This window comes from Oncorhynchus mykiss, chromosome 13 (genome assembly GCF_013265735.2).
Source record: "Oncorhynchus mykiss isolate Arlee chromosome 13, USDA_OmykA_1.1, whole genome shotgun sequence".
Lineage (NCBI taxonomy): Eukaryota > Metazoa > Chordata > Actinopteri > Salmoniformes > Salmonidae > Oncorhynchus > Oncorhynchus mykiss.
The window spans coordinates 31,030,766-31,045,006 of NC_048577.1; the positions used below are offsets into that span (position 1 = coordinate 31,030,766).

Below are 14,241 nucleotides of genomic sequence, written 5' to 3' on the forward strand. Positions count from 1 at the left end.
CCATTGTAAATACAACCTATATTTATTGATTCTCTTCCTACTTCAACTATTTGCACATCTGCATTGTCTATCCTTAAACTTTTGTGAGTATCATGTTTACTGTTAATTTCTGATTGTTAATTTCCCTTGCTTTGGCAATGTAAACATATGTTTGAATTGAGAGAGAGCAAGGGATACAGAGAGCAGGAGGAAGGGATGCCTTCTTCTACTATTCCAGAGACACATAATGGAGCCTGCAGGGTGTCTTGTGGAGAAGAAGGGAACAGGGAAATGGCAGATCAGGTAGGCCTATACAGAGCTGGTAGGAAGAGGGCCACTAAATACAAAATAGCCGGCAGACTGGAGCAGTGGCTGAGATTCTTGACAATAGCATAGGCCTACATACAACCACAGGTATTGTAACTCTTTAACAAGCTGTTTTGCATGGATGCAAGTACACTGAACAAAGATATAAAAACGCAACATGTTAAGTGTTGGTCCCATGTTTCAAGAGCTAAACTAAAACATCCCGGACATTTTCCTTTTGCACAAAAAGCTAATTTCTCTCCAATTTTATGCACAAATTTCTTTACATCCCTGTTAGTGAGCATTTCTCCTTTGCCAAGATAATCCATCCACCTGTCTGGTGTGGCATATCAAGAAGCCCATTTAACAGCATAATTACACAGGTGCAAACGTGTACTGGGGACAAAAGGCCAGTCTAAAATGTGCAGTTGTCACTAGAGGTCGACCGATTAATCGGCACGGCTAATTAATTAGGGCCGATTTCAAGTTCGTAACAATCGGTAATCTGCATTTTTGGATGCCGATTATGGACGATGACATTGCACTCCATGAGGAGACTTCGTGGCAGGCTGACCACCTGTTACGCGAGTGCAGCAAGGAGTCAAGGTAAGTTGCTAGCTAGCATTAAACTTACCTTATAAATAAAAATCTTAACATCATCACTACGGATCATTGGGACGCTACCGTCCTACCTGGCCAACATCTGGTGAAATTGCAGAGCGCCAAATACAAATGACAGAAATCGTATTATTAAACAGTCATGAAAATATAAGTGTCATACATCATTTAAAAGCTTAACTTCTTGTTACTCCAGCCGCGTTGTCAGATTTCAAAAAGGCTTTACGGCGAAAGCACACCATGCGATTATCTGAGGAGAGCGCCCTGCACACAAAATCATTACATACATTTTCCAACCAAGCAGATGCGTCACGAAAGTCAGAAATAGCAATACAATAAATTACCTTTGAATATCTTCATCTGGTTGCAATCACAAGGGTCCCAGCTACATAACAAATGGTCATTTTGTTCGATAAAGCCCTTCTTCATATCCCCCAAAAAGTACATTTCAATGGTGCGCTTGACTCAGTAATCCAACGGTTTCCCCTCGTTCAAAATGCATACAAATGAATCCCGTAAGTTACCAATAAACTTCTAAACAAGTCAAACAACATTCCTACTCAATCGTCATGTACCATATTAAGTAAATATTACGATACAATTTAAGACAGAACACCGGAGATAAATAACTCACCGGAACGCACACTACAGCCAAAATGGGAGCCACTTAGAAAAACTACAAATTCTAGCTCATTTTAAAAAAAAAACGAGCCTGAAACTCTTTCTAAAGACGGTTGACATCTAGTGGAAGGGCAAACTGCAATCTGGGAGGACTTCTTTCTATATTCCCATCCATTGTAATTAGAGGTGGGCTGGAGGGGGGGAAAAAAACTGGATGATTGTCTTCGGGTTTTCGCCTGCCATATATCAGTTCTGTTATACTCAGACATTATTTTAACAGTTTTGGAAACTTTAGAGTGTTTTCTATCCAATATGTCCAATTATATGCATATCCTAGCGTCTGGGCCTGAGTAACAGGCAGTTTACTTTGGGCACCTCATTCATCCAAACTCCCAAATACTGCCACCTAGCCCGAAGAAGTTAAACCTGCATATTTAGTTAAAAGAAATGTATGTTTGCAGGCAATATTAACTAGGGAAATTGTGTCACTTCTCTTGCGTTCTATGCAAGCAGAGTCAGGGTATATGCAACATTAGGGCCGCCTAGCTCGTTGCGAACTGTGTAACCATTTCTTCCTAGCAAAACACGTAAATCATTTGCCAGATTGTACATAATATTGAAGGTTGTGCAATGTAACAGCAATATTTAGACTTATGGATGACACCCATTTGATAAAATACAGAACGTTTTCGTATTTCACTGAAAGAATAAAAGTTTTGTTTTCGAAATTATAGTTTGACCATATTAATGACCCAAGTGTGTTGATTATATTATAATTAAGTCTGATTTGATAGTATAGTCTGAGCGGTGGTAGGCAGCAGCAGGCTCGTAAGCACTAATTCAAACAGCACTTTCCAGCAGCTCTTCGCAATGCTTGAATACGGCGACTTATTATTATGACTTCAAGCCTATCAACTCCCGAGATTAGACAGGTAATACTATAGTGCCTATAAGACCATCCAATAGTCAAAGGTATATGAAATACAAATGGTATAGGGCGAAATAGTCCTATGAATCATTTTATAAAACTACAACCTAAAACTTAACTGGGAATATTGAAGAACTGGGAATATTGAACCACAAGCTTTCATATGTTCTCATGTTCTGAGCAAGGAACTGAAACGTTAGCTTTTTTACTGCACATATTGCATTTTCACTTTCTTCACTGTTTTTGCATTATTTAAACCAAATTGAACATGTTTAATTATTTATTTGAGACTAAATAGATTTTTATTTATGTATTATATTAAAGTTAAAAAAGTGTTCATTCAGTATTGTTGTAATTGTCATTATTACACACACATACAAAAACTGGCCTATTAAAACCGGTATCGACGTTGAAAAATCATAAATCGGTCGACCTCTAGTCGTCACGCAACCCACATATGAGGGCGCGTGCAATTGGCATGCTGACTGCAGGAATGTCCACCAGAGAATTTAATGTTCATTTTTCTACCATTAGCCGCCTCAAATGTCATTTTAGAGAATTTGGCAGTACGTCCAACCGGCCTCACAAGCGCAGACCACGTGTAAGCACACCAGTCAAGGATCTCCACATACGGCTTCTTCACCTGCAGGATCGTCTAAGATGAGCCATCCAGACAGCTGATGAAACTGCGGGTTTGCACAACAAACTGTCAGAAATCGTCTCAGAGAAGCTCAAAGCGCCAAGGTCTTGACCTGACTGCAGTTCTGCGTTGTAACCAACTTCAGTGGGCAAATGCTCACCTTCGATGGTCACTGGCACACTGGAGAAGTGTACTCTTCAGGGTTGAAGCCCAGTTGCAACTGTACCAGGCAGAAGGCAGACAGCGTGTAAGGCGTTGGGTGGGCGAGCGGTTTGCTGATGTCAACGTTGTGAACAGAGTGCCCCATGGTGGCGGTGGGGCTATGGTATGGGCAGGCTATGGACAATGAACAAATATTTTATTGATGGCAATTTGAATGCACAAAGATACTGTGACGAGATCCTAAGGTCAATTATTGTGCCATTCCTCCGCTGCCATCACCTCATGTTTCAGCATGATAATGCACTGCCCCATGTCGCAAGGATCTGTACACAATTCCTGGAAGCTAAAAATGTCCCAGTTCTTCCATTGCCTGCATACTCACCAGGCATGTCACCCATTGAGCATGTGTGGGATGCTCTGGATCGATGTGTGCGACAGTGCGTTCCAGTTCCCGCCAATATACAGCAACTTCACACAGCCATTGAAGAGTGGGACAACATTCCAAAGGCCACAATCAACAGCCTGATCAACTCTATTAGAAGGAGATGTGTCACGCTGCATGAGGCAAATGGAGGTCACACCAGATACTGACTTATTATCCCCACCCCTACTTTAAAAAAAGGTATCGGTGACCAACAGATGCTTATCTGTATTCCCAGTCATAAGAAATCCATAGATTAGGGTCAAATGCATTCATTTAATATCGACTGTTTTCCTTATATGAACAGTAACTCAGTAAAATCTTTGAAATAGTTGCATGTTGCGTTTATATATTTTGTTTAGTGTATTTCAAGTAATAACCATGGCAAAGCTAAAGGTGACATCCAAACCAAACTGATTTAACCTATAACCATTGGTGCTCTATGCCTCCATTCCATCCAGCCACACATTTTCAGGCCTCTGTCCACCAGAAAGCTTATGTGAAAAATCAAAGGCATCAGGGTAAACAAGGCCGCGGGTTGCCTGGGCAACAGGCTATCCTACCCCTTCCAGCCTACTCTGTTCCTATGAGGAGAGAGCAATAATGCACTGCTGACAGGTTGCCATAACAGGCAGCAGTGCAGCAGCACTTTCTAACTGTATTACAAAAGGAGAGCGACATAAAGGGGAGAGGAGAGAGGGCAAGAGAAGGGGAGAGTAGAGGAGGATGGGGAAGTAATTAAGGCAGGGAAAAGAGAGAATCCATGAAAAGGAGAGGTAAGAGTGGAGAAAGGAGGAGGGCAGGTAGCTCTAAAGCCCAGCCTCTCTCCTCCCACGCTAGCCACCATAACCATCAATCTGCCATCCATCCATCCCTCCACTCCTGAGCCGGCCTCCTCCTTTGAACCATACCAGAGAGCGCTAGCTGACTAGAATAGCTAATAAGATAGGAACTAAGAACTTTTTAATGAGAGCCATGGCTGGTCTGGAAAAGCTGCACTACGTGACCAAAAGTATGTGGACACCTGCTCATCAAACATCTCATTCCAAAATTATGGGCATTAATATGGAGTTGGTCCCCTCCTTTGCTGCTTTAACAGCATCCACTCTTCCGGGAAGGCATTCCACTAGATGTTCGAACATTGCTGCGGGGACTGGCTTCCATTCAGCCACAAGAGCAATAGGGAGGTCAGGGACTGATGTTGGGCAAATGGTCCTGGCTCGCAATCAGAATTCCAATTCATCTCAAAGGTGTTCGATCGGGTTGAGGTCAGGGCTCTGTGCAAGCCAGTCAAGTTCTACCACGCCGATCAACAAAACCATTTCTGTATGGACCTCGCTTTGTGAAAGGGGGCATTGTTATACTAAAACAGGAAAGGGCCTTCCCTGAACTGTTGCCATAAAGTTGGAAGCACAGTATCGTCTAGAATGTAATTGTATGCTGTGGCGTTAAGATTCTCCTTTACTGGAACTAAAGGGCCTAACACGAAAAAAAAAATAGAAAAAAGCCCCAGACCATTATTTCTCCACCAAACTTTATCATTGGCACTATGCATTGGGTAGTTAGTGTTCTTCTGGCATCTGCCAAAACCAGATTTGTCTGTCGGACTGCCAGATTGTGAAGCGAAATTCATCAATTCATCAAACGCGTCTCCACTGCTCCAGAGTCCAACGGTGGTTACACCACTCAGCCCGACTCTTGGCATTGCGCATGGTGATCTTAGGCTTGTGTGCGGCTGCTCGGACTTGAAAACCCATTTCATGAACCTCCCAATGAACTGTTCTTGTACTGACGTTGCTTCCAGAGGCAGTTTGGATCTCGAGTGTTGCAACCAAGGACAAATTATTTTTTACACGCTATGCGCTTCAGTGGTCCCACTCTGAGATTTGTGAGGCCTACCACGAAGCAACTGAGCAGTTGTTGCTACGAGACATTTCCACTTCACAATAACAGCACTTACAGTTGACCGGGACAGAAATTTGACTAACTGACTTGTTGGAAAGGTGGCATCCTATGACGGTGCCATATTGAAAGCCACTAAGATCTTCAGGAAGGCCATTCTACTGCCAATGTTTGTCTATGGAGATTGCATGGCTATGTGCTCAACTGTATACACCTGTAAACAACAGGTGTGGCTGAAATAGCCGAATCCACTAATTCAAAGGGATTTCCAAATACTTTTGTATATATAGCATACTGTCGCAGATTCTATCCCTGCCCTTTGAAATTGCTCAGACACAGAACATGTAGTTCAAATTGATGATATTAGCTCGTTTGCTTCCAGCAGGTTAAGATCAGCTCAGCATAACAAAAACAACCACCTACTTTCCTTTCAAATCTTAGTTACCAAATCAACCAATGAAATCAATATCCAGTCAATAGTGTTCGGAGGTATCAATAGGTAATGAACCAGGTGCCAAGGTTTCCATTAACAAACCAATAGAAGCACCCATAAGGCCTATATGTCTGAAACAACCTGAAAATATTGGTGTAGAGTTCTGGTCCGCAACCCAAATGGCACCTTCTTCCCTATATAGAGCACTTATTTTGACCAGGGCCTAATGGACCCAGTGAACGAGTGCTCGTTCAAGTTCTGCACTTCCCTTCATCGATTTAAAAAGGAAAGCACTGGCATAAGAGATTGTGGAAACTCCCCAGCTCATGCTTACACCAATCCAATGCTTTGAAATGTGTGGAGAGAAGTAAGGTAACTGACAATAAAATTGTATTATTTTCACAGAAATGTGGGTTTAAGTTATAAAACAATTCCTATTGAGTGCACATTTTAGTAGAACTGAGATTCAGGCAGACTGGGATGATAGTTGAGAACAAAAAGTGGAGACTCACCGGTCTTCTCTTTGATCTCACACAGAACGCTGAAGAGGGCAGGCTTCATTCTGTGACAGTTCAGGGCGTGTTTCCTGCCGGCAAGAAAGGAGAGAGAGCGAGAGAGGGAGAAGAAAGAGAGCGAGGAAGAGAGGGAGTTGGAGGTAAGATTAGAATATATGCCTGCTTGTCCTAGTCATTTCATAGCATATGCCGCGCCATGGAAAAGCGAGCTAAATTAGAGTCGATGAGGTTCGTCCATCCTGCATTGATCTAGTAGTGCAAGGTTCTGTATTAATGGACTTATAAAAGCTCATTTAAAAAAAGAAAAAAGTAGTTATATTATCACACACTCAGTTTCACATTGAGCTTAATATCTTGGTCCCCCATAAGCACTGTTATTAAGTTACCGCCAAAGCCATGTTATTTTTATACACACAGTAATTTTTGGGTGAAAGCATACTCTGCTGAACACCCACTCAGCGACACTTGACTTTTAATTATATTATAAACTCTCAATTAGAAAATTAAATTATGCAAACACAAACTAAAAATGGGCCAGGCGCCATCACTGGTAGACCAGGGCCTTATTACTAACGAGCACGCAGGGCATGTGCCCTGGGGCCCCAACCTCCAAGGGTACCCATCCAAATGATTATTATTTCCAGCGGCGGGCACCCAAACAAAACTTAGTTAGGTACCCAATACTGCTTGGATAGCATATGAACACGGCATAAGCCATGGCAAAATGTTTAGAATAGCAGGAAATTTGCTTTAAAACGGCTAAATTCTCTCTCAACCTCATTGCAAAATGTGTAGGATTGCAGGTTTACCACTGGTAGTCATCGCAAAGATTGCAAAGCTGCATGCGGCTCTGGAATTTAAATGGCAGCTCTTGAAAATTCAATTTTAGTAGGGGGTCCTTGCCCAGGGGCTCATAATATTTAGGAGGCCTTGACATTAAAGTTTGAAAATCCCTGACACAACACACACACAGAAACATAACTCACATATTCCTCATTGCTCTGATCTGTGCAGCGTCAGTGAAGAGCTTAATATTGAGCCCTTCCAGAGTGTCATGATAACTCCCTAGAGCTGTGATCCTCAACTGAAGGGAACCTTTGATTTTTATTTTTTTTGCATCTATGCCTATTTATAAAACCACAAAACATCTCATACTCAAACTCATGAAATACATTGGGGAATCACGTGCTGAAATATGCAACAGCTAAAACATACAGTCATGGATTTGATGGATAAAATAAGTTGACCAAAAAATACAGGTCAAAATAATACTACCCAAAAGGGGAGCATGACAAAGGTAAAAAGGTGTTCAACTGATGAGCTGTTTTGAAACATTCCCGACACAGGCATCAGAGAGAGAAGGAAACAACCATGATACAACATATGAATGAGTAGGCAACGCCTAACCTCAACACCCTACCATGTAGGAGGCCTAACCTCGGCTATATCATATGGGGAAATGCGTGAGTATTTATACGCCGAGAAGAAGTGTATATTGATGTGTCTGCCGATAACGAGGGAATTGCTCGTTACATTACTTGTTCGAGCGAGTGCATAAATATGTCCACCTGTGTGTCAGTCTTAATTCTATATTTTTATTTAACCTTTAATTACACAGGTTTGTCTCACTGAGCAACATTTTTTATTTTGCAAGTGAGAGGATTTCAGTGGGAGGGGGGCCATGGAGGGAGATGGGGGTCAGGGGGGGTATGAGCAGGAGCTGGTGTGGTGCTCGTGCTCTCATGGGGCATGCGGTCAGTCCTGTGGGTCCTGTACACTACTGACCTGTGCTGGAAGTTGAGTGGCAGGCCACCCCCTGCCGTGCCCCCCCCAGCTCCCCCTCCCTCTGCGGGGTCATCCGATCTGCCCCAGTGCGCCGGCGACTCCTCTGGCCAGCATCTGGATATGGGGTAATAGGGGGAGAGGGTGAGGGGCGGGCAGGACAGGTTGAGTGGTAGTGCACTAGTATGGCACTGTTGTTGTCGTCGTCGTCTCCTCCTCATTTGTTATCTCCGATGCCACCCCAGATAGAAAAACAGCCATCCTACCACACTGGGTCAGACCCGGTACATAGTGCACCAGCAGGGCACTGTGCTGTCCAGCCATCTCATCTGTTCTCTCCTGCCACCCAGCCCAGACAGCTCTTATACTGACCCGGGGAGGGGGACTATGTATGTATGCATGCATGCAAGGGGCCCCACAGGTGGCCTAGGCAGGCTACATTTGATGGCGTGTGTCTGCGTGTGCAGAGATACGCCAAAAAAAAAAGTGGAGGTCACCTCTTTGGCCCTCTCGTCTAAAGTTTGAGTGATAGGAGAGCAATTAGTCCAAAATCAAAGGCTAAAATGTAAATCATAGGATTGAATAGGCCTTTATCAGACCATCTAAAATCATGGACTAGGGCTAATCCATGATGGGCTATATCATGTCCAAGTCAAAAACAGTTGACTTTCTCCATCTTGCTGCTGTATTGAAATACGTAATTAACTTTCATCCCTGGCACGTTTTCAAATGTATACTGTGTTTGTATTTTGTTAAACTTTCAAATAAAAAACGAATCAATCTAGCCTACCTCTGCTGAGAGAAACTACTAGTGAGTAATTTCACTGATCTAGAGCATCTCAGGTCTTCAGACCTGCATATACAACTAATTAGGGTTGTCACGATACTCAGCAGTATCATGGCAAAAACAAAAAACATGAAGCGGACTACATTTTCTAAAGAAAACAGTCCTAATGCTGAAAACAAATAGCCTTACGTTGTCACCCATAATCATGTTTATTTCCCAAGCTATAGCACACAATATTTTACATGCAGTAGATTTTTCTTAAAAGGACCCAAGAGTTCAGTCTGATACTGGTATCGTGACAACCTTACACCTCAGAATAGGCTTTAGCTGCTGCCTAAGAGTTTCTGACTCCATCCTCAGATGAGAAGGCCGGAGACATGTAAACAACAGGAGTAGGAGTAGTGGTAGAACTCCTTTAGGAGTGCCAGAGACGCATGCTCGGTCTATCCTAGGGCAAACATTAAGAGCCTTCTTGACGGAGTCACTGAATTCCTTCTCAGAAAAATGTTGCCTATGTTTAATTGTTCCAAAAATGCTATCCAAGTCAGAGTAGTGGTGGTGTGGTGCAACTCTTTAATTAGTACCAGAGATGCCCTGATATGGATTGGCATGCTGTAGTCTGGTAGGGGGTGGGAATTATAAGTATCCTCTTGATTAGAGGTCGACCGATGATGATTTTTCAACGCCGATGCCGATTATTGGAGGACAAAATAGCCGATACCGATTAATCGGCCGATTTTTAAAATGTATTTATTTGTAATAATGACAATTACAACAATACTGAATTAACACTTATTTTAACTTAATATAATATATCAATAAAATCAATTTAGCCTCATAAATAATGAAACATGTTCAATTTGGTTTAAATAATGCAAAAACAAAGTGTTGGAGAAGAAAGTAAAAGTGCAATATGTGCCATGTAAGAAAGCTAACATTTCAGTTCCTTGCTCAGAACATGAGAACATATGAAAGCTGGTGGTTCCTTTTAACATGAGTCTTCAATATTCCCGGGTAAGAAGTTTTAGGTTGTAGTTATTATAGGAATTATAGGACTATTTCCCTCTATACCATTTGTATTTCATTAACCTTTGACTATTGAATGTTCTTATAGGCACTTTAGTATTGCCAGTGTAACAGTATAGCTTCCGTCCCTCTCCTCGCTCCTCCCTGGGCTTGAACCAGCAACACAACAACGATTAGCGCGCGCTAACTAGCTAGCCATTTCACTTCGGTTACACGAGCCTCATCTCGGGAGTTGAGAGGCTTGAAGTCATAAACAGCGCAATGCTTGACGCACAACAAAGAGCTGCTGGCAAAACGCACGAAAGTGCTGTTTGAATGAATGTTTACGCGCCTGCTTCTGCCTACCACCACTCAGTCAGATACTTGTATGCTCAGTCAGATTATATGCAACGCAGGACACGCTAGATAATATCTAGTAACATCATCAACCATGTGTAGTTAACTAGTGATTATGATTGATTGTTTTTTTATAAGAGAAGTTTAATGCTAGCTAGCAACTTACCTTGGCTTACTGCATTCGAGTAACAGGCAGTCTCCTTGTGGAGTGAAACGAGAGAGAGAGGCAGGTCGTTATTGCGTTGGACTTGTTAACTGTAAGGTTGCAAGATTGGAGCTGACAAGGTGAAAATCTGTCATTCTGCCCCTGAACAAGGCAGTTAACCCACCGTTCCTAGGCCGTCACTGAAAATAAGAACGTGTTCTTAACTGACTTGCCAAGTTAAATAAAAATATATATTTTTTTAAATAAAAAAAATGTATAAAAAAATCGTCCCCCAAAAATACCGATTGTTATGAGAACTTGAAATAGGCCCTAATTAATAGGCCATTACGATTAATCAGTCGGTCGACCTCTACTCGATGGACTAATCCAATCCCAGACTCAAAAAAAAAAAAGCTAGGCCTACCTAATCATGCGCCGAAAAATGCTAGGCAAGTAAAAATAATAAATAAAAAAAATGAACTAACTGCTTAACTCTGAACATCTCTCAGACAGAGTATAAATCTATAGCACAGACATCCAAAAACTCACAACCACATCATGCACACACCATAGACATTGGGGGGAGAAAAAAAAAAAAAAAAAAAAAAAAAGAAAGGTCTTCAACATTGTACACACAAACATTATTTTGGGCCTAATTTTTTTCTTGAACACATATTCCAGTTAGTTACGTCTTCAAAGTTATACCCTTAACAGTAAAAGGTAATATCCTTGAGTTCATCAGAATCATCATAAGCTGTGGGTGTAGCGTCCAGCACCCCCATCTCATTAATAGAAACTAGATTTTCGGACAGCTGCACTCCCGTACACGTTTTAGGAGAATTGATTGCACCCCTTGCAAAATGAAAAGGATGCACACCACGAGGACGGGAGGGAGTGAATTAATTAAGAGAACCAGGTGGTCAAATGTGTGGTGGAAAATCACTAGCAAATGACATCACACACACTGGTCTCGTATTGGGACAGCCCAATCTTTTGTTCACAATTCTGAACCCCCCCCTGAATTCAGCTAACCTACAGCTCCTCAAAGTCACATGGCATATGAATATGGGCAATTTGCTTATTGTCATGCACACACCAAGAGTCATGATATGCAAACATATATTATGCATGCATTAACAAGTGAAGTGAAAGACCTAAAATATGAATGATTGCTCTGTCAAAACAAGTGACTGATTAACATGTCCTATAAATACACCATGCTATTATATTTCCATAGTCATGTTGATGTGTCATATCAGATCTGGCAATAGAAATAACTTTTACAAGCCCACACAAGTGAAGTCCCTCTAACATTTTAACTAACGACCATTTGAATTTCAAAAGATCAACGACAGCGACGGCTCAATTAAAGGCAACCTGATTATCTATGCTAATGACAATGTTGGAGATTAATCAAGTGTATTTATGTGTCCAAACGTGCACCCTATATAGTGCAATATGCAACAAAAAAAATGGTGCACTATATAGGTAATACGTTGCCATTTGGGACGCATTCCTAAATGGTCCTTGCTATCTGGGTTCTTTGGGACGTCCTTACCACATGGATGTTAACATTTACAATGGCTAAGGTAAGAGTTAAGGTTCGGTAAGACTTATGGGATCCCGGATAGCAATAACACACCATTTATTTAGCAGGGCTAACAATTTGGCAGGCCTGTGATGGGAACAAATGGTTTGATTGCGCTTGCATGTGTTCAGTGATGTAACCCAAAATAATTTAAAAATATATATATAAAAAAAAACACTAAATGAATGCTAATGTAATTGAAAGAGGAAAAGTAACTTCACAACCTTCATCCACTTTTTATTTTAAAAAATGGTGGTCTGACACACCTTCATTAGGATGTAGGTTGAACAATCGTAGATAGTACAATCTGTCAAGATTAAATACTAACCCTTAGCAGAGTTAAACAAGTTGAAATGTGTCTTTAAAAGTGTGAACTGAAAATGTATTTATACTACACGCACTGTCACATGGCATGGTCATTTGACGACAGCCAAAAACGTGTTTAAACTTAACACATTGGGGAAAACTTCAGCTTTCATGTAGTCATGCCCACTCTTCAAGAGATCGAGGTGAACCAACAAGGTATCATAGATCTGAATGTTACATTTTACATAACCCGGGTAACACTGATTGCCCTGGCTTTCCAACTACCTAGGAGCTAAATCAGACGTGCTATTTGCATAGTTGAAGTCGGAAGTACACTGGGGTTGGAGTCATTAAAACTCGTTTTTCAAACACTCCACACATTTCTTGTTAACAAACTACAGTTTTGGCAAGTCGGTCAAGACATCCACTTTGTGCATGACACAAGTCATTTTTACAACAATTGTTTAGAGGGATTATTTCACTGTATCACAATTCCAGTGGGTCAGAAGTTTACAAACACTAAGTTGACCGTGCCTTTAAACAACTTAGACAATTTCAGAAAATGATGTCATGGCTTTAGAAACTTCTGATTGACTCAAATTATGTCAATTAGCCTATTGGAGGTGTACCTGTGGATGTATTTAAGGCCTACTTTCAAACTCAGTGCCTTGTTGCTTGACATCATGGGAAAAAACAAAAGAAATCAGCCAAAATCTCAGATGAAAAAAACATTTTTTTAGACCCCACAAGTCTGATTCATCCTTGGGAGCAATTTCCAAATGCCTGGAAGGTACCACGTTCATCTGTCAAAACAATAGTACGCAAGTATAAACACCATGGGACCACACAGCCGTCATACCGCTCAGAAAGGAGACCTGTCCTGTCTCCTAGAGATGAACGTACTTGGTGCGAGAAGTGCAAATCAATCCCAGAAGAGCAGCAAAGGACCTTGTGAAAATGCTGGAGGAAACAGGTACAAAAGTATCTATATCCACAGTAAAACGAGTCCTATATCGACATAACCTGAAAGGCCGCTCAGCAAGGAAGAAGCCACTGCTCCAAAAACGCTGTAAAAAAGCCAGACTATGGTTTGCAACTGCACATGGGGACGAAGATCTTACTTTTTGGAGAAATGTCCTCTGGTCTGATGAAACAAAAATGGAACGATTTGGCCATAATGACCAATGTTATGTTTGGAGGAAAAAGGGGGAGGCTTGCAAGCCAAAGAACACCATCCCAATTGTGAAGCACAGGGGTGGCAGCATCATGTTGTGGGGGTGCTTTGCTGCAGGAGGGACTATATTATATTGAAGCAACATCTCAAGACATCAGTCAGGAAGTTAAAGCTTGGTCGCAAATGGGTCTTCCAAATGGACAATGACCTCAAGCATACTTCCAAAGTTGTGGCAAAATGACTTAAGGACAACATTGTCAAGGTATTGGAGTAGCCATCAAAGCCATGACTTCAATCCTATAGAAAATGTGTGGGCAGAACTGAAAAAGCCTGTGTTAGCAAGTAGGCCTAAAACCTGACTCAGTTACACCATCTCTGTCAGGAGAAATGGGCCAAAATTCCCCAAAACTTATTGTGGGAAGCTTCTGGAAGGCTAACCGAAACATTTGACCCAAGTTAAACAATTTAAAGGCAATGCTACCAAATACTAATTGAGTGAATGTAAACTTCTGACCCACTGGGAATGTGTAGAAATAAACACATGAAATAAATCATTCTCTATTATTCTGACA

At 41.6% G+C, this 14,241-nt stretch overlaps 1 protein-coding gene across 5 annotated transcripts in view; it reads right to left on the minus strand.

The window, feature by feature from the left end:
- The window catches only part of LOC110486102 (pre-B-cell leukemia transcription factor 1), a 54,398-nt gene that overhangs the window by 37,570 nt on the left and 2,587 nt on the right, over nt 1–14,241 (minus strand). For 3 of the 5 annotated variants that reach the window (XM_036940753.1, XM_036940752.1, XM_021557451.2), the window contains exons 2-3: nt 8,311–8,424; nt 6,523–6,596 (exon numbers count right to left, since the gene is read on the minus strand). In XM_036940753.1, coding sequence (XP_036796648.1) covers nt 6,523–6,596; nt 8,311–8,424 — 188 coding nt within the window. The remainder of the gene's footprint in view (nt 1–6,522; nt 6,597–8,310; nt 8,425–14,241) is intronic. The other 2 variants (XM_036940754.1, XM_021557453.2) reach the window with 1 other exon arrangement.